The sequence below is a fragment of the Phaseolus vulgaris genome, chromosome 4 (genome assembly GCF_000499845.2).
Source record: "Phaseolus vulgaris cultivar G19833 chromosome 4, P. vulgaris v2.0, whole genome shotgun sequence".
Taxonomy (NCBI): Eukaryota; Viridiplantae; Streptophyta; class Magnoliopsida; order Fabales; family Fabaceae; genus Phaseolus; species Phaseolus vulgaris.
The window spans coordinates 33429882-33455106 of record NC_023756.2 but is presented as its reverse complement, the minus strand read 5'-3'; the positions used below and the strand labels follow the sequence as shown (position 1 = coordinate 33455106).

Genomic DNA, 25225 nt, shown 5'->3' with positions numbered 1-25225 from the left:
AGCATCTTCAAACCACTTGCTCATCAAGTTTGATATTCAACCATTGATAAAAACCGCTCCAGACTCCTTAACAATAGCCTTGACAAGCATGATCTTCCCAATGCCAACTCTTTTGCAAAACCTTACATCTTGGTCCCTAATATCAGAAGCCATCTGCTTTTATGCAGCAAGTTCATCCTCACTAGAGTGCACACAATATGTAGTACCAGCAATAGAGCTCTTCAAAAGGTTCATCTTCAAGTTGGTCAAATGATTGCTCAAGAGGTGGATTTGGTAGAAATATTCTCTCTTCTGTTAAGAGCAAACCTTCCAGACGTTTCAAAGATACATTTACAAATATTCATCAACCCCATGACCACCAATGTGGTAACCATTCATAAAAAGCTTTGAATTTCAAGGAAAACAAAGAATACATCTCTTTATTATCTAATTCAGAGACATAATAAATGCATTTTTGACCCACAATAAATGTCGTGAGATGGGTCTCCGGGTCTTTTGTACTTGTAAAAACGATCTTAGGTGTTATGAAACTGGTTGGTACGACAGTGTCCATAATCGCCTGTGAGAACGGCTTGGGGCGAGCCCTTGTTTGCATAGTCGAGCCTCGCTCTCCCAAATGTTGTAGGTCCCTACGCAATTCCTCGTTGGCTTTGCGTAACTCCTTGTTGCTTGCTCGTGACGCATCTAGTTCTGCCCTGAATTGCCCTTGCCTAAGCACGTGCTCGGCTTGAACCTCCGCCATGAGCCTCTCCTGGTTAACCCTGAATGTCGCCACCGTCTCCTGGAGAGCACTTACGGTCTCCATAAGTTGTTGTATGGTGGGGTTGTCACTCCCTTTTGGTCCTAACGGACCTTGCCTCGTATTCCTCATCATGCCTAAAAGCTTGAGCACAACTGCGGGGTGGGGCCTAGTTTTATCGGACCCCCACTATGGGCGCCAAATTTTTTGTCGGTTGACCTGCTCGTCAGTTGACTCCGATCACAAGCTCTAGCTTCGTCTGTCTCTTGTTGCTCTGGAACGTAGCTCCGTTGAAATAGAGGGGGCCCTACCTGCTTATTGCACTCCGATGATCAAGTCAGTACATGGCTTATAAGAATTTAAGAAGTAATTAGTTTAAGTCTTAGAAACAGTGTACCATAACCTGGGATCTCAAGTCCCATTTATAGTTTACCCTTTGTAACAACTTTCCTTCACGAGAATATAATCTCAATTGAAAGGCATACTCAACAGGAAAATATTTTGTTCAAGGACACACTCTCTTGGTGCTGCAACCGAATAGAATCTTTCCTTTATGGAGTGCATAAAATCATAACAGAAAAACCACCAGGGTACCAACTCATGTACCAGCATCAAGAGTCCAATTTTTTTTACGAAGCCACCCTCAACATGGTGCTACGCTATCCTTTGAACACATGCAACCTAACCTCTACGTGCCCTAGCACACATGGGCTTAGGTTTTTAAAGGAAACGTTTACTTAAGCTCACTAGTACAAAATTCTTCAATAACGACACCTTTCAAAGACGGTTTGAAGACAACCATCGTTAAAAACAAGGCGGTGGCAATCCGGTAATTTTTTCGAATTTTTTTGGACTTTTAACGACGGTTCAACCCATAACCGTCGTTAAAAGCTAGGTTTTTTATGACGGTTCATCTAGAACCGTCGTTAAAAGCTTCTTTTCACACTCAAATTTTTTAAACACTTTTCACACTCTCCCATTTTCATTCAGAAAACTTGTCTTCTTTCTCACAACTGCGACTGCCACCTGCGACCGCAACCCTAACGCTCAACCGCACCGCGACCCTACATCCCGCACCGCCCGCACGACCCCGTCGCCGATTGCTCGAACCCGTGACCCCGCGCCGACCGTGACGGCACCCATGCGCGACCGCGCACCGCGACCCTCGCACGGCGACCGCACCGCCCGCGCGAACTCGCGACCGCACGCCGCCCGCGCGAACCCGCGACCACGCGCCACCTGCGACCGCATCGCCCGCGCGACCCCCGCACCGCACGGCGACCGCACCGCCCGCGACCCCCGCGCGAAACCGCGACCGCGCGCCGACCGCACCGCCTGCGACCGCGACCCGCGATGGACACCCTGCGCGCGCGACCTTGACCGTTCCAGCGACCCCGTGCGTTTTAAAAAAATAAATAAAAAAAAGTCACCTTTAACAACGGTTGTGGGAGAACCGTCGTTATAAGTAGGGGTTTTAACGACGGTTCCAGAACCGTCATGAAAAACTAAACCTTTTAACGACGCTCGTAATAACGAGGGTTTTGGAACCGTCTTTAAATGTTGATTTTAACCGTCGTTAATCTACCTTTTTGTACTAGTGGCTAGACCTCCTGCGTACTAAGTACACCCCAAAGTCCAACATTACCCATCGCTAGCCGCCTAGCCCTTATGCACAAAGGGTTATACTAAAAAAGAACCAACACATACATATGGGGGCTCAATCTCATGGCCCACCAACTTGACCCAAAAGCCGATTTGTCCTGTCTACGGCAAATGCTGAGGTCCGACCTCCGAGTACTGAGCACTCCGGTCCAGTACACTAACCTAACAACTAACATAATATAAATATAAATTACTAATAAATACAAATTATAATAAATATTAAATATACAAATTATAAATCATTAAATTAATTATAAATACTAAATAATATAAATCTATTTACAATCTAACAATTTAATAATTCTATTCTAACCTAACAGCTAACCTAATACAAATATAAATTAATAATAAATACAAATTATAATAAATATTAATAATATTAAAAAAAAATTAAAGGCACCATCCTGCAGTGAAGGGCAGCGATGGTGGTGAAGGCAGCGAGAAGCGGCAATGGTAGCGAGAAGTAGTGAGTGAAGGAGAAAAGAGCACAAAAAGAGATGTTCACTAATGAAGCAGTGTTGGCAACGGAAAGAAAACCTTCACCATTGAAACCAATAAGAGAAAGACAAAAATAAATACAAATGGAGTTTGTAATGAGTGAATGAGAAGAGTGAAATGGAGAATTCATTGAGGAAGAACTTACAGTGATTAGTAGTGCGTGCAATGGATACAAAATCCAAAGAGCAAGGAGTAAGTTTTGCAAAAAAACAAAACGAAAATTGAATGCGTAAATGGTGCGTTTCGAATTAGGATTAAAAAATAATTCTAAAACGACGATTTTACTTGATAATCGTTGTTTTATATACCAAACAACTTTTGTCTAAAACAGTGGTTTCATCCACAACCGTCGTTTTACATTCATTTTAATTTAAAAAATATCACTGCGTTTTGATGGATAACGTTTGACAGTAAAAGAGATATATATTGGGTGTCATAAGTGGGCTTTTTAACACTAGTGATGTAATTTACTTTTATATTTTCTTTATGTAAAAAAAAAAAAGTGTTGCAGTTTAAGTTTAAGTGATAGATATTTTATTTTCTACAAGTTACAATATTAGGTACTTAGTCAAAATTTTCATGTAGACCTATTGTTGTATTTTTATGTTTTGAAGATTTTAAATTTTTGCGTATTGTGGGTGTTAAACTCAATAATATATGATTTTAGCTTTTAATGATATTAAGTATTAATTTTATAATTTTATTAGTTTATTATTTAATATACTTATTAGATTTTTAGTAATATATTTTTTATATTTTTTATTATTATAGTTTAACTTAAAAGATGAAAAAAAGAGAGTAAATTTTTAATAAAAAAGTAAAATTACAAATTACAAAAACTGATCCAAACTAATTTAATTTAGATTTTTTTTTCTTTAAAATCAAACTCGATCGAACCAAACATTATATTCTTTAATATTTGATTTATATATATTTTTTTAACGAAAAACCTAATCAAACCGGATAACATATTCATGCAAAAATATATAAAAATAACTAACTTTCAATTGACTTGGAGATAAATATCCTCGTTCAGAAATTGATTTTATTATAGGAAATAAAGGAAAATACATGCAAGAGGACAAAATAAACAATCTAAATATATATCATAAATGAATTTTGAAGTCATAAATATAAAGTTTAAATTTTTTAATACACGAAGAATTTTACCTGTGCGAAGTATAGTTGATTTTTCTTATAACATAAGTATTACTTTAACATAATCGAACATGGCTAAAAAAATGTTCAAAATAATAACGAACGTTATGAAGATTAATCAAATTGTATGACTAATAACTTTACAGGAAACATAGAAATTTAGATTTAAAGGCTAAAACGTAAGGAAAATGAACAAAATTGAGCTTGTCATATGTCTTTTAAGGTACAGTAAAATCAAGTGTTATTTTTATCAGTAAAAAATTAATAAATTAAAACATTACATTTTAGAAATGTTTTAACCTTATACAAGTAAAAAAAAAAACTTTACCTAACTTAAGAATTCAGAAAAACATTACATTATGTTAAACTAAACATAAAGCTCATGAATTCTTTGCTTTTCAGTTCCATTAGTGTTGACTTTGTAATTTTTTAATGCAATATCGATAATATCTCTATGCAATTCAAGATGAAGATCTAACTAAATATCATCTGCATCATATTTTAGGAAAAGAAGAAAAGAGAAGCTGAAGTCTAAACTCTGAAGATGCTTCAAACAATAAATATAAGGAAGCCAACAAATTACCCTCAGGCCTTTGAATATGGAAGAAGCATGCTAAGAGTATGGTAGGGTGAATTCAATTTTTTGAAATCTGTATTTAACTTTAACACTCAAATCAATTATTAAGAAATTTAACAATTCAAATAAATTATTTTACAAATGATAAAAAAATTCAACTTGTGCTTTTATAAATTCTTCAACTTACAATCTAACATTCACTTTCTTGTAATTCAAACCACATTACTCGGATGAAGGTAATATTTTACTAAAGTACACATTAAATTGATTTAACATATGAACCGTTTTAATCACATACAGAATATCAAATTAGAAACAAGTATATATCAAATGTTATTTTTACATAATCAAAGAACATGACTCAAAAATCAATAAGTAATTAGCATTTTGAAGATTCATTAAATCATTGTATGACTTGTTAGAATTAGAGACCTTAAACAAGAGGGGTGAAGATTTTTGCAAAGATTGAAGATAGAGTGAAAGACTATGAAAAATCAATCAATTGGAAAACTGTTCAGCCAATTCGAAAACTGTTTTTAACTTGATTTCAGAAAAATAATCAATTATTTTTGCGAAATAATCGATTGTTTATACCAGCAGTTTAGGAAATCAAAACTAAAGCAGTTTAAAAGGTGTAAAGATAGAGAGATTCACACAAGATGTTTATACTGGTTCACTCTTAACCAAGAGCTACATCCAGTCATCAGCTAATCGTTGAGAATTCACTATGTAATCAAACCTAGATTACACAACACACACCAAGTGTGATGATCTTGAACCCTTCAAGAGCACACACCACTCTTTGGTAAAACACAGTGTTCAGAACAACCCTCTGAAACTGCACCACACCAAATCACATAGAAATACAATGATTAAGGTAAGAAGGGAATATAATACACCTTAGGTAAAATCAAAGATTAAAGTTCAGAATACAAGACCCAATCCTATTCCACACTTGAAAGTGATCCAAAGGCTCTTTGAAATCTTTGGAACTGTTTTTGATTAAGCTCTCTTTCTTACTCCAAGAATACAAGTGTAAAATAACTTTTTTATACACCAACCAAGTGGTCAAAACAATTTTATCCAAAACCAAAAGCAGTTACGATAATTAAAAAAAAAATAGTTTAACCAACTTAACAATATTCTGTTAAGGTTTTCAAAATTTCAATCAGTTGAAATCTTGAAACAACCGGTTGAATTGGTTTGACAACAAAGTCAACCAAAGTTAAGTTTTGCAAATCCTTTTCAAAAACCACTAAGTGTAAAAGAACCGGTTAAATCGATATTTCGATAGGTTGACTTTTTACACTCTTTAGAAAACACATATTTTTCAAACGGATTAAGATTCAATTAATCTTGGATCACCATAAAGAGTGGATTAACAAATCAAAGACTACTAGACACACAAAAAACCAGCAACACAGGTTTTCAAGCATTCCTCTTGAATTTAGAGACATCAAAGCACCTTGTTCAACATAACCAACAACTTGAGATGAAAGAGTAAGCAAATCTAAAGGCTAAGCTATGAACAAAATGCTTAGAAAAAGGAAAATGAAAAACATCACAATCACAATTGGCTCCCTCAAGTCCAAAGGTGTTCAACAACCCTTTTCAAATCCAAGTGGCTATTTGTTGTGTTCTTTAATGTCCTTTACCCTCACAACACTTTCAATCTTCAATAACAAATTCATTTTCCCACATACACTACTTCACACCTCTTATCCAGATTTCCTCTGCCAAAAATGGAAATAATAAGAATGATGAAAAAAAGCATAAATCTAAAGAAAACTCAAATATTAAAAGCAAAAGGAGTATTTATAAAAATAATTATAATTATCACCCACGGTATAAAGATTACAATGTTTAAATATACAAATGAGTAAATGACACAATAGAATTTTGACACATTCCCTTTAATATTAATCTTAATATCATAGGAAAAATAATTTCTATTCTAAGATATATGTTCAATAATTTTGACAAAGAGAAACTGAGGTTTGTGAAAATTATTTATAATAATAAAAAAAAGGGAAAATCAGGTTTGTAACACAACAATAGAAGAATATTACCTATTATCTTCTTTGCCACCACTTGAAAACTTTCATTGTTACAATGATGTAAAGAATGTCTTCTAAATTACTTAAGAGCTTGAAATATGCATGGCGCCAAGAATGTATTATTAAGATTGAGCCAGACACTCCCCAAAAGCTCACAACAAATCCAATTGTCATACTTGTGTAAAACTCACGATTGAAAATCAAATTGTCATTCTCGTGAAAATTAGCAATTGGTTCTTGTCTCGACACTCTATCAATACACAATTTCTTTAATGGCAGTCCACACAGATCAACATTGCCTTCATATTTTGATGAATCGAAACTCTGTAATTGTGTGCCAGTTGGAATTTGTCCAGATAAATAATTATGTGACAAATCTAATACCGTGAGTCGATCAATTTGAGCAAGACTCAAAGGAATTGAACCAGCAAGTTGGTTTCTTGACAGATCAAGAAATTCAAGTGAGGTTAACTTTCCAATATTTGAAGGAATTTTCTCTATCAAAAGATTTCTTCATAAATTCAATGAAATCAATCCAAAAAGATTATCCATTTCTTTTGGAATTTCTCCCGATAATTGATTGCTCGAGAGATCAATGCTTTTTAAAAGTGATAATCCATTATTTTTGAACATTTGCTCTGATCCTTTCCACATCAAGAATGCATTCAAATTGTATGTAAGATAAACCGAGAAAGAGTTTGTGTAGGCCATATACGGATGAACTTGATAATCTCTCAAAGAAGGCACTTGAGTCTTTGAGGATAAGTTTTTTATGCATTTAGGAATTTGTCCAGATAGGTTGTTTAGTGAGAGATCCAAGAGCTGAATTCTTTTTAGATAAAAAATTTGTAAAGGTAAACTTCCATTGAAGGTATTATTTCCCAAGCTTAAAAATTGTAACCCTAGCAATTTGCTTCCAATCCAATCTGGAATAGATCCTGATAATCTATTTTCTGTCATATCTAGCATCACTAACTTTGTGCAATTTCTCAAGGAAGAAGAGAATTCTCCTGTTAAGTTATTGTTTCTCAATAACAATACTTGAAGTTCAAGGAGTGATCCTTGTGAAGTAGGAATTTTTCCAGAAAATTTATTCTGACTCATGTTTAAATAAACCAATGATTTGAATTGGGTCCAACAATCTGGAATTTCTCCAGACAACTTATTATTTGAAAGGTCCAATTGATATAAAGTTCCAACTACACCACCAGAACATAAAAACAAAAAAGAATCTGTAAATGTATTGTTCGACAGATCAAGGTTCAGTGAATCTCGTAAGAATGATGGAATAGGACCTTCAAATTGATTTGAACCAAAATTAAGGTGCAAAAAATGGTTCTCTGGTGACAAATCAGGAATCATACCTCGTAGATTGTTGCATGAAATGTTGATACTGATATGGTATCGCAATTCAAATTTATCCCAAAACCATATTGGAAGAGTGTCAGATATTCCATTATTTGAAATGTCAAGGAAACGAATTTTGTTCTGTGACTGTATCCATTTTGGAAATAATGGACCAACCTTGCAAGATCTCAATCTAATATAACCCAATTGAAATGTTGGAGCCCAATTTGGACTGAATTTCAAGACTAATGAGTTATCTGATAACTCCAATGTTTCTAACTTTGACATATTAGTAAAATGAGAGTCCTTTATCACACCTTTCAAAGAGTTTGACATTAAACTTAGTTCTTCAAGTTGAGTAGGAAACCGAAGATCTTCAGAAATTGTCCCATTTAGCTTATTACCATCAAGATATAATCCTTTTAATGATGGGAATATTGTGAGGGTGTTAGGCAAAATGCCTCTAATTTGATTCAAGCTCAGATGTAAACGTTGCAATGAGTATCGAACATATTGGGATAAGTGATGGATTATTGTGGGAAGATTTTCACTCAAACTATTATTGTGGGAAGATTTTCACTCAAACTAGTATAGAAGCATTGTGAAGTGACTTTGGAACTCCATCCTTTAATTGATTCCCTGATACATCTAGGATTTCCAACTTGGAAAACATTGAGAAATCAGGAAGTGCACCGTTGAATTTATTTTGACCAAGATATAGTTCTCGCAATGAATATCTACAACATCTGGACAAATAATTAAATACGACAGCCAAATCTTCATTCAACTTATTATATGACAAATCCAATGACTCCAAATTACATGTGCTCTCAAATGACATTGGAACACTGTCTTCTAAAGATTTAGATCCAGTTGACAAATGTTCCAATTGATTGCCGGAAAGATCCAATGATTTTAAAGATGAGAATATTGAAAGGTCAGATACGGATTCCATGATTTGATTGTTTGACAACTGCAACTCTTGAAGTGAGTATCTAACACAACCATTAGAAAAATTACGAAGAATTGACAGAAGGTCTTCGGTCATATTGTTTTTATGCATGTATAAAGAACGTAGGGTGCATATATTCATGAATGATTTCAAATCCTCACCCTTGAACACATTATAGGAGAGGTCAAGGTGTTGAAGCGAATTCATGGCCAAGCCAAAATGATTTGATGTGGAGCCCTCCAAGAGGTTACTCGAAAGGTCAAGCTCAACAAGGTTGGAAGTGGTGTTTGACACCCACTGGAATATCATTGCTTGTGTGAAGGAGTTCTGACAAAGATCAAGGACAGAAAGGGAAGTAGAAAAATTGAAGTTGGAAGGCTGGAATGAATGGGGAAAATGATTGGAAAGGCCACAGTCAATTAAACTCAGTTCTCTTAGTTTTGGGAGCTTGGCAACAAATATAGAGTAAGGAAAGGCACTCTTTAGTGCACTACATGATTACTTTTGAAATTCATTTTATTTTTATCTCTTCAAATAATAAAAAAAATGAATGACATTTCAATTTTATATTTATTATGCATTTCAATAGATTAAATTTTTTAATCAGTATTTTATTCAATTCACATAAAATAATATAACTTAATTTATCTTAAGAGTAAAACATCTAAGAGCTTTACAACTCACTTAGATCTCAATGGTCTACGTAGCGGGGAGGGATAGAAATGGAGTGTCGGAGCAAGGTTATGACTCCTCAACTTTCTTCTTCTCAAACATCCCACAAGGGTTTGGTGAAGGGGATATGTTTAAGGAGTTTCAAAAATGGGTTAGGGTGAAAGAGGTCTTTATTTCCCGTAGACTGAATAGATGGGGCAGGAGGTTTGGTTTTGTTAGATTCTCAGATGTAAAAAATATGAAGAGACTGGAAGGTGAACTTGATCAGATCTATATTGGTAATAGGAACACTACAAAAAAATGTGTAAAAAATGGCGGTTATTAATAACCGCCACAAATTTCAGCATAATACGTCATTTCATTAACCACCACAATTAACTTTCAAATTATGTCATTTTCAACTGTCATAATTTTCTTTCAGAGAAAACTTTTTATTCCTTTATTCCTATATTTACATTTTTAACTTGATTTAAAAATCCTTCAGATTTTAACTTGAAAATTGATTTTCTTTTTGAAAACTTAAGAAAATAATTTTTTTTGAATTTCAGTTTGGAAAAACCCTAACTCCTAACACTCATCACTCTCGTCCCTCTCTCTGCCTCACATGAACCCTAACCCTAACGCTCTCACGAACCCGCGATCTCTGCCTCCACACGAACCTAGCGCTCTTCTGCCTCCACACGAACCCGCGATCTCTGCGTCCACACGAACCTAACGCTCTTCTGCCTCCACACGAACCTAGCGCTCTTCGCCTCAACACGAACCCTAACACTCTCTGCCTTTACATGGAATCGATTTGAAGGTAATTAACCTGCTGTGCATTCCTTATACTTATGGTAGTTTGTCATTGTTAACTCTAGTTTTTCATATGCTGCTTTATCCTTTACATTTTAGGTTTTATGCAATGAACCCTAACATTCTCTTCATCCACACGAACTCGCGCTCTCTGCCTCCACACGAATCCGCGCATCATTCTTCTTGTTGAGATGTTGCAGGTAACATGAATGTCAGCTCGTCCTGTGGTTTCTATGGTCATATAATTTTTAGTCTGTCTGTGTCTGGTTGTGATTGTAATTCAAGTTAGGTTCCAATGAATGCAGTAGTCTAACAAACAGAGGAGCTACTGTTGGGTAGGTTTGGGTGAGTAGCTGCCAAATTTAGAGACAATGCAATTAAAGTTCTCACTTTCTATTTACCTTTTTCTAGCCTTTTTGCATTATTACCTTTTTCTATTACTACCTATTGCAACTCTCAGAATGTGATTTTCATTATGAAGTACCTAAAATATAGTAAGATTTAGGAATAAGGCATCACCTCTTTCCTTAAACCCTTTACAGCGTATCATCTGTATATTTTATTATTGCGTCAACATATCTCATTTTCATCTATTTTTTTCATTTTTGCTAATATTCAACAGCTACCAAAAATGGCATTTCTAGGAGTTGCCTTTTACAATCATATTATACCATTCATATGCCAATATTTCTTTTCTTCTTTTTCGTTTGTAGCTGGAAAACAAAATGTATCATTCACAACAATTACATTTATCTTAGTCTATACAGTTTTTCAAATCCAACGAAAACAATGCTGCAGAAGTGATCTCTTCAAGAAAAATATATGCAATGTTACAATTCCCTAAGTACAATTACATCATACATAGTCATGAACTAAAGAAACTCTATAGCCTAGAAATTCACCCCTTACAGCTCTGTATTTTTTTTGTAATGAAAATGGCATCTATGAACTCTAGTTTACAAAGATGAGAATCATAATCTTATTAAACCAAACTAGCTATCTGCTTCACCGATTTCTGAACTGTGTTTCATGCCTGAAGTATAGGCATGAGTAATACTATTTCCTACATTAATTTCCTCATCAGCATCGTTCTTTGATGCTTCCAAATTCACTTCAACAGTGTTATCTTCTACGTATGTGACTTCATATATGTGTCCTCTGAGCCAACTTCCTTTACTAACACTTGACAGGTTTTCTTCATGCCGGATGTGTGCCCGACCAAATACTATTTCAGTTTCATTGACATCAGGTGGGACACCATTTTCATCATGAAAGCTTTGGACCTCATCTATTTCTTCTGTCAATTCAGCATTTGTGGCACCCTCCACCACATTTTTCTGTATCCCGGTTTTCTTTTCTCTAATTATTGGCCATTCATCTCCATCATTCTCTTTTTCTGAGAAATCTAATGTAGCATTCTGTCTAGCAGGCACATCATTTAGCTGTTTCCTGAGTTGTACTTCTTTTTCTTTGCCATTACTTTTAGAATCATTTACTATTGATCCCTTTGGGTATTTCACATCACCATGCTCTTTGTGACCTGACTCACTTCTCCTTGATTCTATACCAACCTTTCCGGCTGTTGTTTTGGATGAATCTTTGTATTGATTAAAGGAAGGGTCTTGTGTTGTGTATCCAAAATGATCTTGCTCCCAGATCATATATGTCCTTCATCACCACAATAATGTACTTAGAATAATGAATTAACTATACACAATAAAGTATCCAAGAAGGGTATTGAACTACCTTAACATTTTCTGAGAAAGCATTAACTATATCAGGTACAGTAGAATTGACTTGTTGAACACTCAAATTTCCAAAAAAGCCAGCACCAAGATCATTTTGACCGATATCTTAGAACAAAAACTTAACCATGCCCTTATTATATTTATAAGTTCTATCTTTACCTTGATGTCTGATGAATTGTGTTCTGGGCTTGAATTCTTTGAATTGAGTATACTGAACATCAAGATAGAAGGGGCTGAATCCACCCTGAGGTAAAACACTAGGTGGAGGTCCAATTGTTGATGCTGATGTTGCAAAGTTTGCACCATGTGAGAAGTTGGTGCCATGGGAATCAAGATATGCACTTATATAAGGGATTCCCAAACTCTGAGCTGGGATTACCATAATCAAAGATCAATATAGTGTATTTTATGCACTAATCTGAATATTTTGTGAATCAGGACATTTTTGGAAAACCGCCATTCTGAGTAGAAAATCCCAACACTTTCTGGAGGTGGTGTTAGCAGTGTTTTCAGCAATGGTTGAAGGGTGAAGGAAAGAAGAAGGTCGTGAAAAGAGAAAAGAGAAGTTTGGATAATTTGGAGTTATAGCAAAAAAGGGTACGTTTGAATATCAGATTTACTCTCCCTCCCATGACAGTTGTAAAAATCAATCTACCTCTCTGTCTGTCTCTGACTAGCTAGCTCGTGATTATGTTAACTGTTTGACCTGTGCTAGGGACTTCTCACTTTTATGCTAATTATCACACGCACAATAATTATACGCTTTCTTTATTTGAAAATTTATTTTAAACCTCAGGTTTATGACAGAGAAAATAGAAAGGAAGAATGTGTTTTGTTTCTCTGTCCTTCTTCCTTAAAAAAATATAAAATATGAGTGATATATGAATAATATTACTGTCAGCTTAATTGAACATGCTAGCTATAACTCCATATTCTTAATATAGGTGCATGTATGTTGTGGACCCCATTTTTAATCCACCTTTTGTTTTCTTTCCAACTAAACTAAGACTTTTTTCTCTCACATTGTTGGTATAATTAATAAGCAAACAATAAAAATGGCTACTAGCTTGATGGTACCTCTTTACTGAATTTGTCTCTTGCAAATGTGAAGTTGTAGATTATAGTTTTTTATATATATATGTATGGAATATATATGAGAAAAAGCAAAAGTTAATAGTTTGAATGTGATTGTACCATTTATTTATAGTATTCTCTTCTTAATATGCTTTCATAATGTGTGGGGTGTAAGCAACTTTTGTGTGTGAGCTGTGCCCTTCCCTTCCTTTTAAATAGTCATAACCATTCCAGAATTACCACATTACAACGTCTTCAGTTTTTTCAGTCAACAATAATTTTTAATATACTTAAAAATACTAATGTTCAACAAAAACAAATATTAAATACCAGAATCTAAATGATTCCTAATTAATAACTGTTTTGAAAATTGATTTAAAAGTGAATGCCACAATTATAGTGCATTATTATTCTGAAAGCTGTTGATGAATCACACAGAGAAGGATTTGGTTTGCTGCAGAAACTGCTTTTCTGTATTAAGCATTGGATCTATGGAGATTGTTAAAGAAGTCAAGTCAAGGGATTTTATTAAGTCCTTATATATTTTAATTTTTTTAGTTTTCTATTTAATTCTCATTTCCCAAAAATTTAAAATCATTGTTTTAATGTGTTGAGATTATTTTTAAGAATTGAGTTTTCACAACTCTTTTTAGAATTCAGTTTTCACTATGATGCCCATAACTTGTCCCTCTTGATGCTTTGGTGATGGTGACTATGCTCTCCTGATTGAGTGACTATTCTGATTTGCTATATTCTGTGTATTTGATTGACCAAACTTATCTATATAAGTCTACAAAAGAAAAATAAGAGGAAAAAATAAAATAAGTTTTTTCAAATGTTAAAACTAGCTTATGCAAAAGCAATCTTGTATGACTTTCGTAAAATTCTATTTTGCCATAAAAAATTCTTAAGTTTATTTAAGTTGGATGTCACTTGTTTGGAATATTCTTACCCTGCTCTTTTAAGTTCATGTTGCTATCAATATAGTGTGTAAGGTGATTATTGTATTTTATGTACTAATCTGAATCATTTTGTGAATCAGGACTTCTTTGATAATTAGGAATCATAGGACAAGAATTGCTCTTAAGGCAGCACCCAAAAGGGTACGTTCAAAGACAAATTACTCACCAATTATATCAGATTTTATAAATTAATGTATTTTGAATATTGCTTAATACAATTCATATAGTTTATTATATGTTGTTTATATAGTTTTAGATTGAGTGAGTTGTATTAAATTTTTTAGTTAACCTAATTCATAACATCTAATACTTTTACAATTGTTTTTATGTTTTATCATATTAATATTAATTATTTGTATATCATATTCTTAACATGTTGCCAATACTAAAGAACGTTAAATTTTATTTTGAATGGATAAATTTTTTATAATTAAAATTAATGAATTTGATAACTTGACCTAACTTAATTGAATTATAATCTGGTTGATTATTAAACAAAATATAAATGTCAATTTAATCTAATCAAATACTTTCAGGCCTGTGCAAAAGTTACTTTAGCTTATTTTTATATCCTTTCTGGGGAAAAGAGATACCCAATCTAATAGTTCCTAAGAAAGGCCAAATATAATTATCATAGTTATTGAGCTTTAGATGTGTCAAAAAATGTTTTCGATCTTAAAAAAATTACATTCCTTCTAAATTATATAATATTATTTTCATCCATTTTAAATTATGGATTTGCCAGAATAAAATGTAGTTTAGATTGTGAAGATTGATTATATTATGACTCAATTAATGGATAAAACCTACTATATTACAATTTCCAGCTTCACAATCATCTAGCAGTTTCACAACTTCACAACCATCACTCCAAGTAAGTTTGTTTTAGTTAACTTTTTTTACTTCAGTTTAATATATAATATATGTACACATTACTAGATAAGTAATGTTCTATTTTGCTGTTTTGGTGTAGTCGTGCCAATTGATAAATCGTGGATTTGTAAACCACGAAACACCATTGAGTATGCAAATGGGTTGAATGTGTTTTTGGATATTGCATTTCAACATGCTAATGGTCCTGTAATTAAGTGTCCATGTGCAAAATGTGGTTTCAAAAAGTGGCAAACAAGGGATGTAGTTCAAGAACACTTAACATGTACAGCTTTCCCTCAGAACTACAAAACTTGGTATATGCGTGGTGAAGGATCAAGTGTAATTGAGTCAATGGTCGCCACAAGTGCGCATGTCATTGAAGATTTATTGGAATCTCAAAATCCGATGGAAGACATGTTGAATGATGCATTCGGGTTTGCGGGGCATGATGAGGATACTGAAGCTGATGATCTGCAAACTAATATGGTGGGTGATGAAGGAAAGACAAACTTTGATGAATTGATGAGGGACAATAATGAACCCTTATATGAAGGTTGTACAAAGTATTCAAAATTATCATTCATGTTGAAGTTGTACCATATCAAATGCATGAGTAGAATGAGTGGCAAAGCAATGACCATGATTCTAGAGTTGCTAAAGGACGCATTTGAACATGCTAAGTTTCCTAACTCGTTCTATGAGGCGAAAACTGTGATTACCAAACTTGGACTTAACTATGTCAAAATACCAGCTTGCCCAAAAGACTGTATGCTATATTGGGGTGAAGACAATGAAGGCTTAGAAGAATGTAAACGATGCAAAACATCTAAGTGGAAAAATAAAGATAAGAAGCAATACGCAAAAATCTTGCGTTACTTTCCATTAAAACCACGTTTGCAAAGATTGTTTATGAGTTCTAAGACGATTGAGTCTATGACATGGCATGCATCAAAGGATAATCAAGATGGGTTGATGAGGCATCCTAGAGATTCCGAGGCTTGGAAATCATTTGATTTATTGCATCCAGAATTTGCAAATGATCCTCGAAATGTACGATTAGGCTTAGCTGCTGATGGCTTCAATCCTTATGGAAACATGAGTACAAACCATAGTATATGGCCAGTGGTTCTCATCCCATACAATCGCCCCCCTTGGCAGTGTATGAAACAAACATCTTTTATCCTCTCCATGATAATTCCTGGAAAACAAATGGTAGGAAATGACATTGATGTTTACTTAGAACCACTCATAAGCGAATTGAAGGATTTATGGTTTGATGGAGTGCAAACATTTGACTATTCAAAAAAAGAAATGTTTACTTTGCGAGCAGCTTTGTTGTGGACAATTAGTGACTTCCCTGGGCTAGGTAATTTGTCTGGATGGAACACGCACACTGGTCTTGCTTGCCCTACCTGTAACTTTGAAACCGACTCTTCTTGGTTGTAAAGACGTTCCAGAACATTTTGCTGCAATAGCAGCTAATTTGGTTCATGCATCCACCAATGAGGTATTAATATATTTAAATATTTATTGGTGTCTTTTATTTTATAATTATAAACATACAAATTCATTAACTTAAAATTATTTATTTCAGGCATCAGATTATGGAAGTGGTGCTCCATCACCTAATCAAGTAATAGGATCAAGTGCCGGAAGCAAAACTGATTAGAGATGTGTGTTTTAATTTTAAACTTGACTAGGAATGTATGAACTTTTGAACAACTATGTGTTGGAATTTTAAACTTAATTAGGGATGTATGAACTTTTTATGTGTTTTAAACTTTTGAACATTATTATGTGTGTTTTAACTTTCAATTACATATAAACATTTGAACATTATTATGTGTGCTTTAATTTTTAATGAAATGAATGGATGATTATAACTTTATACATTATTTTATTTTATTTTGAAAAAGTGGTGGTTAAATTTTATAATTGTATAAAACAGATTATAAAAAAGATTATAGAAAAGTGGTGGTTAAATTTTATAATTGTATAAAACAGATTATAAAAAAGATTATAAAAAAGTGGTTAAATTTTCCTTATTCAGTAATAAAATTACGTCAGTTAAAAACGCCACTACTTACGAATATTATGGTGTCAGAATCTTCTTCAATGATTGTAAATTGCGACAGTTATAACTGACACTACTTACAGATAAAAAACCGCCACTACTTACACTATGTTTAAAGTGGCGGGTGTTGCGGCGGGTAACATAAAACCGCCACATTAAACTTTGTGGCGGCCAGTTCTATGGCGGTTTGCGAAACCGCCACAAGCGTATATTGTGGCGGTTATAAACGCCACTTTATACGAAAAAAACCGCCACAATATACACTTTTTTTTGTAGTGGAAGCTGTTCGTGAATATTCCAAAGTACCGAAGACATATCCTTGAAGTGAAAAGGGAAGAGTGGAACAAGCCAAGGAATGGAAACATGGAGAATAGAAAGGAAGCTTGGGCTGGACCAATGAAAGATGCAGGAAGGAAGGGTAAACAGATGACTAAGGAGGTATGGGTGGATAAGAAAAGGAGTAGGTCCTTTGCTGAAGTTGCTGCAGGTACATCACATGAGGGATGGAAGGGTATGAGGCTTAAAACACAAGAAGTTATACCCCAGTGGATGGTGAAAAGCTACGTAGGGAAACTTGGTAATGGGATGGATTTTGCTAAGCTGGGAGAGGAAATCGTGAAGGGAGGCATGTTAATGGTCAGGGCCAAACCAATGGGAGACAACTTGGTATTGCTTACTCCAGCAGAAGGGGAAGATATGGAGGAAATTATGAGGCTGAACAAAGGATGGTATGATAGAGTGTTCGTCAGGGTATGCCCATGGTCAATTAATTCAGGAATAAACCATAGAATAGTCTGGGTGAGATGTTATGGGGTGCCTCTACCTGTATGGAACAGGGACTGCTTTTGTAAACTGGTTAAGGAGCTGTATAAGGAAGCTACGTTAATGTCTATTGATGAAGCTACTCTTAATTGGGAAACTCTGGAATATGTGAGGTTTCAAGTGCGCATCCAGAATGTTGGAAGTGTTAGCATTGCGAGAAGAATTCTGATCAATGGGTTTATGTGTAACATCTTAGTTGAGGAGGAAACGCTTAGGGGTGTAGAACCAAAATGTAATGGAAGAGGGTGCAAAGGAATTCCAGCATGGGATGAGTCATTTGATAGTGTATCATCGTTAGAGACGTACGTTGAAGAAACAGCTCAGTCTATTAGGAGTGGTGAGGAGAATGGACGGTTGTTGCCGGAGGATGACCGACGGCTAGAAAGGAGGCCCGGGGAAGTAGTAGGGGAGCAGGTGGGGGCAAAAGTCAACTTCCCCTCTTGTAGGGTCCGACCTAGGAGTTAGAAGCCAGGGGAAAGGTAGTACTTACGCTTGGAAAGATGGTAGAGAGGATCTCCTAGTTCAGGAAGGAAGATATGCTGTCAACTCCACTGATCATTGTTGTGCACATACCTTGTATAGTAAGGATTGTCTATCCGAGGTAGCTAAAGCTGTGATAGAGGTTGAGTGCTCTAGTAATCTTTCTTTGTCCATTTGTTCAGTGGGCCAAAAATCTCCTGTTGAGGCCCATTCAAGAGAGGGAGGTCCTGATGCTCTAGCCCATGTGGAGGGAGAATGCGAAGGGCAACATAGTAATTTGGCGAAGGAAATGCCTGGTTCGAAGAATATGGGTAATTTGGAGGTGGAGAGGAAAGAACCTGTACAATTAGAAGGAAGGATGGTGGTTGAGGGGGAAGAAGACGCAATAGAGATGCCGTTGGCGGGAAATGGCGATGCATTGCGATCGCAAGGGCAAGATGCTCTAATGGAGATTGTCAATCCAAGGGGTGAGTCTCCCCCACACTCTGGGCTAGTCGGTCTTTTTGCAAAGAGTAGGTCAAACTCACCACCTCGCCGGCGCAAGAAGAAAGAGATTGCAGACTTGAGGGATTCATGCCCGCAACTGAGGAGGTCGGCGCGACTTCAATTGAAAAGCTTTAATATTGGGTACTCTTTATTATGCCGAGATGTCTCTTCTTCAACATCTATTTCGGATAGGGGTATTAGAAATTGTAATATGCGGTTATGTACCTCTGATAACACCATGGAATAGGAGAACTTATGGGAGGTGGGAAAGCAAGTTGGGATGCTCTGTCGGGGGGAAGAGATGGAGGTGATCAAAGAGTACGGCCGTATGGAAGCACGCGATGAAGAGGTGTTGAAGGATTCGAAGGAGGGAGGTAAAATGTTCTGTAATGATAATTGTTGATCTTAATATAAGAGGTATGGGGGGGAGTATTAAATCCAGGTATCTGAACCATATTATAGATCGGGAAGGGGTTGAGTTTGTGTGCTTGCAAGATACAAAAACTAGGGAGGTTACGGAGGCTAAATGCTTTGCTGTTTGGGGAAACAATAGAATCGGATGGATACACCATGAAGGGGACAATGGGAATGGAAGCTTGTTATCTATGTGGCATAAGGAGGTGTTTAGCTATGACAGTCATGTTGTGGGGAAAGGTTTTATAACAGTTGTTGGAACTCATATTAAAGCAAATCTTAGATGTGTTTTGGTCGATGTCTATGCAGCCTGTATTTTAAGAGACAAGAAGATCCTTTGGGAGGAACTAACGTCTGTTAAAGAGGCCTTGCAGGTTCCGGTGTGGTGCCTTTGTGGTGATTTTAACGCCGTCAGAAGCCGTTGTGAAAGAAAGGGGATTAGGGTCAGTGTTGATTCCTCTAGTGAAATTGTAGGTTTTAATAGTTTCATTGAGAACAATATGCTTTTCGACTTGCCAATTGTTGGGAAGAATTTCACATGGTTCAAACCAAATGGGACGGCGAAAAGTAGAATAGATAGAGTTCTGGTCTCTGAAGAGTGGTTGGTCAGGTGACCAATGAGCAAACAATATGTGCAAAGTAGGGAAGTTTCAGATCATTGTGCAATAGTGGTGAAGGATGTACAGAAGGACTGGGGTCCTAAACCTTTCCGTTCTCTTGATATTTGGCTTCAGGAAAGGAGTTTCTGTGGAATGGTGAAAGATTTTTGGTTAGCGTACTCTGTCGAGGGGAACGCATTTGTAAGGTTCAAAGAGAAGTTGAAGTCTCTGAAGGGTGATCTTAAAAAATGGAATAGGGATGTGTTCGGTAATATCTATACTGTAAAGAAGGAGATATTGCAAGATATAGAGGACCTAGATTGCAAAGACTGTCATGATGAGCTTAGGGAAGAAGACTTCGTGAGAAGGCTGGAATTGGTGAGTCGGTTAAAGGAAATTGATAAAAAGATAGAGTCAGTTACCTGTTAGAAGGCTAGAGTAAATTGGCTGAAGAATGGAGACTCATGCACTAGATTTTTTCACACGTCACTGAGATGGAGAAGGTTAAGGAACGAAGTTAGGAGATTGGTGGAAGGTGGTGTGAGGAACCTAGTACGGTGCGCTTAGAAGCAAAGAAGCTCTTTGAAAGTAGGTTCCAAGCCACAGAGGATTTTGGCGTCAGGTTTGATAAGGTAGAGTTTAGATCTCTGTCTTATGAAAGTAACCAAAGTCTGATCATGGCATTCTTAGAGGAAGAGATACGCGAGGCTGTGTGGCATTGTGACGGTGCTAAAAGCCCAGGTCCTAATGGGATTAATCTGAATTTCGTAAAGGAAAACTGGGAAGTCATCAAAACTGAAGTCGTGGAAGCTTTGACACTCTTTCACGAATCAGGGGCTATCCCAAAGGGGTGTAATGCTTCCTTTGTTGCCCTTGTTCCAAAAGTGAGAGATCCTATCCATCTAGAGCAATATAGACCTATATCCTTAGTGGGAGTGATGTATAAAATTATTTCTAAGGTGTTGGCAGAAAGGTTCAAGAAAGTTCTTCCGTATGTAATAGATGAGTGCCAATCTGCCTTCCTAAAGGATAGAGGGATTCTTGACAGTGTGGTAATGGCTAATGAGGTGGTAGAAGATCTCAAGAGGCGAGGTACTAGTGGGCTGTGTTTCAAGGTAGATTTTGAAAAAGCTTATGACTCAGTTAGGTGGGAGTTCCTCTATGATACGTTAAGTAGGATGGGTTTTCACAGTAAGTGGATTCTTTGGATTAAAGGCTGCCTGGTTAGTGCTTCTGTGTCTGTGCTGGTTAATGGGAGCCCCACTGAGGAATTCGAACCCTCAAGAGGGTTAAGACAGGGTGATCCCCTTACCCCGTTCCTGTTTCTGGTGGTTGCTGAAGGGCTAGCAGGGCTTGTTAGGCAAGCTGTTAAGGCTAACCTTTACACAGGTCTACTCATCGGGAGAAAAGAGGTGGAGCTCTGTATGCTCCAGTTCGCTGATGATACTCTGTTTTTTTGCCAAGATGCACTCAATAATGTGATCACTTTGAAGGCCATCCTCAGGGGTTTTGAAATAGCTTCAGGACTAAAGATTAATTTCTATAAATCTAAGCTAGCTGGGATAAATGTCGTTAGCAGTAAAGTGGGCTGCTATACAAAAATTCTCAACTGCTCTAAGATGGAGGTACCGTTCACCTATTTGGGCATTGAGGTAGGGGGTAACCCGAGATTGAAAAAGTTTTGGGAGCCTGTATTGAGTAAGTTGAAATCCAGGCTTAGTGTATGGAAAGGGAGGTTTCTCTCTATGGCAGGAAGATTATGTCTCATCAAATCAGTTTTGGCTGCAGTACCGCTCTATTACATATCCCTTTTCAAAGTTCCGGAGGGTGTATGTAAAAGTATTACTAGTATTCAACGGCGTTTTCTATGGGGGTGGGGAAAGGAGAAGAGACCTATTTCTTGGGTTAGCTGGAAGGACATATGCAAACCGAAGGAGGAAGGAGGGCTGGGTGTTAGAGATATCCGAAGGTTCAACCATGCGTTATTGGCCAAGTGGAAATGGAGGTGTGTTTCGGCCGACAAAGGAAGGTGGAAGGACGTCCTGGACTCAAAGTACAGACTGGACCACAATTCGGATCATTCTCCTGCTAAATCTCACTCATACTGGTGGAAAGATCTGCAGAGAGTCTGTACAGAAGGTGGGGGAGAAGGGTGGTTTCAAAAACAAGTGAGCTGGAAAATAGGTAAAGGGGATAAGGTGAGATTCTGGGAGGATGTGTGGGTAGGAAATTCTAATCTGAAAGCGCAGTTTCCGAGGTTATTTATGTTATCCCTCAATCAAGGCCAGAAGGTAGAAGAGGTGGGAGTTTAGGATAATGTGGAGTGGAGGTGGAACTTAACTTGGAGAAGACGTAGATTTCGGTGGGAGGAGATGCAGGTTATGGAGTTAGATAGCATTATAACTAGGGTAAGTGTTAAGAAGGATGTTGTGGATATCCTGGAATGGCGGAATGAGGATTCAGGCTGTTTCACGGTGAAATTAGCGTACGGGAGCCTAACCAGTATGGACAGGGACACGCAAAAACAAGTGTTTATTAATCTCTGGAAGGTGAAGACGTTTCCTTATGTTCTGCTTACAACATGGAGGGTGTTGCTGGGAAAAATCCCAACAAGACTCTGTTTGAAAAAGAGAGGAGTGCTGCTAAATTTTGCCTTGTGTGCTTTGTGTGAGTCTGAGGAGGAATCATGTCAACACTTGTTTCTGGAGTGTAAGTATGCTTGGAAGGTCTGGAATCTGTGCTTTAAATGGTTTGGTATTCTTTTTGTCCAACATAATGTCATTGAGACTCATTTTGAGAGTTTTATCCTCACTGCTGGTAGTAAGAAACAAAATTTGATATGGAAAGGTGTGTGGACAGCTGTTATTCGATGCTCGTGGGAGCATAGAAATGCAGTGGTTTTCAATGAAGGTGTAGTGGATGTGGATGAAGTGTTCTATAAGGTACAGCTGAAATCGTGGATGGCGTTGAAGCATAAGGGACCTAGGTTCTCTTATTCGCTCTCTGATTGGGTGTTGAACCCATGGCCCTGTATCAGCAGCTACAAGTAGTTACCTGTATAGAGAGTAGGGAGTTCGTATGGTGGGGCGAAAGTTGATACATCTAACAAAAGGATGGGTGTTTGGAAGGGTCCACGGTACTCCAGATGCCAGATGGAAGCTTACGGAAGTTTGTGTAAGGAGTACATACCTGGGGGCGTGGTCTGGGATGAATGAAGGCTCGGAAATGAAGGCTGAAGGTGATGATAATAAAGAGAGGTGCATGGCTAGCTTTGGGTGAAGCAGTTTGGTTTTCCAAGGAAGAGGTGAGTGCAGGGATTCCGGTATACGTAGTATCGGGTAGAGACTGGAGTCATGGATGTGCCTTGTAATATTTAGGCGGTAACTTTGGAGTAGTGGAGAAGAGGATTGCATATTGGAGGGTTGTTAATAGGTGGCTGTGTTAAAGCTGGAAGGTTCTGACAGTGGAGCTAGTTGGTGGTGGATTGGATGCCATCATAAACCCCTGGTTGGCTACTGCTTTCACTTGCCAGTGGCAGGTGGTCCTCATTCCTGGAAGATTCAGGTTTCTTCTATCTTGCACTAATATTGTGGCCTGGAATAGTGATAGAAAGTTGACTAAGGGCTCGGTAATAAGCTGTTTTAAGGAAGGGGAGCAGAATATGTGATTGGATTCTTTCAAGTTGAGAGACACCTTATAAGAAGATATGTTTATGTTGTAGTTTGGCTATGGGCTGTTATATGGTTTTTGTTTGCTAGGTATGATGGTGCTTTAATACTTGTATATGGGTTGAGGTACCCCTGAAGTACCTCTTTAATTTTATTATATTTTTTGCTGATAAAAAATAACTTAATTTATCTTATGCATAAAATAAACTATAAATTACATAGCATCCACAATGAAATTGCTGCCAAATGAAATGTTGTTGGTTTTATAGTATGAACACAAATTTGGTAGTTGTGGAATAAATCAATCATCGGAACATTTTTTAGGGCAATAATTCTATTTTAATCTGACTTCGAAGACTTCTGAATTTTCATTTTAAAGGACAAAATTTTATGAAAAAATAACCCATCAAATTCCTCCTTGCAAATAATGAAAGAATTGAAAGTAAATATTTGAAAGATACAAAATTAAGAAATTGCTTTGAAAAGGCATTTCACAATGCAATTGTTTTGAACAAATTGTACTATTTGCAATATCTTTATTTGAAAGTTAATAAGATGGTTAATTTTTCGTAACGAAATAGAAAGAATCCAAATTAATACAATTTAATAGGGTACTTGAATAACAAAATAATGTTATTTATTTTTATGTAGACATAAAATATTATATTACATTGACTTAAAAGTTGAAAAAACGTAGAACTAAACCACTACTATCTAAAATTATTCTATGTCATTCATATGCTCAGATGCACTGTATTTATAAAGTGCTGAAACAAAGAAAATTATGCACCTTAACAACTGCACAAAACTTGACCCACCTAACTCAACTAGTAAAAATATCCTTATAACCAAATCTACTAAAAACTACTTCTTTGCTGCAACCCAGCTCCAAAATTTATGTTCTCATATTCCAATTGAAATTATGAGTTAGAATTCCAACAAAAATCGGAGACATCTATAGAAAAAAAAAACATAAAGCAAACAATCAGCTGAATTCACTGCAGGAAAATACAGTTTTTTTAAGATGAAAATTTATTAAGTTTTGTAAAAGTTTTAATTTCTTGCAGAAAATAAATCTAATCTAAAATAAGAAAATAAATCTAATATAAAAATAGAAAATAAATCTAATTTAAAAATAGAAAATAAAAATAAAATAAACATTGAAAAGATACAATTAATCTAAAAATTAAGACAAAATCGAGTTATATAAGAAAAACTATAAGTTAATAACACATGAAAGCATTAACAAATATCACATAGAAACACATAATAGGCAAATAAACACTTTGTATTTGATATTCATGTGAATGTCTAAAGTTATTTCAAAACAAAGAAAGTTCTCCTTAAATATTCTTTTTCCAAATGGCTAAGCTCCCAATCACATACAACCACATAATAAAAAGGATGAACACGAATCACATAATAAAAAGGATGAACACCTCGAGCCTGTTTATGGACTTATTTACAAATACAAGTCTAATTGGGCTTTTGTTTATTTTTGTAGGCCCAATCAAGAGGACAACTCTAGAATGAATGAATGTACAAAGCAATCCAAGAAGACCTCCAAC

General features: G+C 36.0%; 4 protein-coding genes and 1 pseudogene across 4 annotated transcripts; 3 read left to right on the top strand and 2 right to left on the bottom strand.

Annotated features, from left to right (window-relative positions):
* Positions 1-6706: 6706 nt before the first annotated feature.
* Positions 6707-9385, bottom strand: LOC137838699 (receptor-like protein EIX1; annotated as a pseudogene).
* A 2064-nt stretch (positions 9386-11449) lies between these two features.
* LOC137838698 (uncharacterized) lies at positions 11450-12311 on the bottom strand. Its single transcript, XM_068647929.1, has 2 exons — positions 12204-12311; positions 11450-12125 (listed from the first exon to the last, which is right to left on the bottom strand). Exons 1-2 carry the CDS (start codon positions 12224-12226, stop codon positions 11450-11452), a joined length of 699 nt encoding a protein of 232 aa, XP_068504030.1. The 5' UTR covers positions 12227-12311.
* A 57-nt stretch (positions 12312-12368) lies between these two features.
* Positions 12369-16894, top strand: LOC137838696 (uncharacterized). The gene is made up of 5 exons (XM_068647928.1): positions 12369-12454; positions 14322-14382; positions 15088-15115; positions 15215-16621; positions 16709-16894. The coding sequence occupies exons 1-4, from the start codon at positions 12369-12371 to the stop codon at positions 16558-16560; spliced, it is 1521 nt and encodes a 506-aa protein (XP_068504029.1). The 3' UTR covers positions 16561-16621; positions 16709-16894.
* A 2501-nt stretch (positions 16895-19395) lies between these two features.
* LOC137838695 (uncharacterized) lies at positions 19396-20004 on the top strand. The gene has a single exon (XM_068647927.1). The coding sequence runs from the start codon at positions 19396-19398 to the stop codon at positions 20002-20004; it is 609 nt and encodes a 202-aa protein (XP_068504028.1).
* A 2357-nt stretch (positions 20005-22361) lies between these two features.
* Positions 22362-23039, top strand: LOC137838694 (uncharacterized). Its single transcript, XM_068647926.1, has one exon. It carries the CDS (start codon positions 22362-22364, stop codon positions 23037-23039), a length of 678 nt encoding a protein of 225 aa, XP_068504027.1.
* Positions 23040-25225: the final 2186 nt, after the last annotated feature.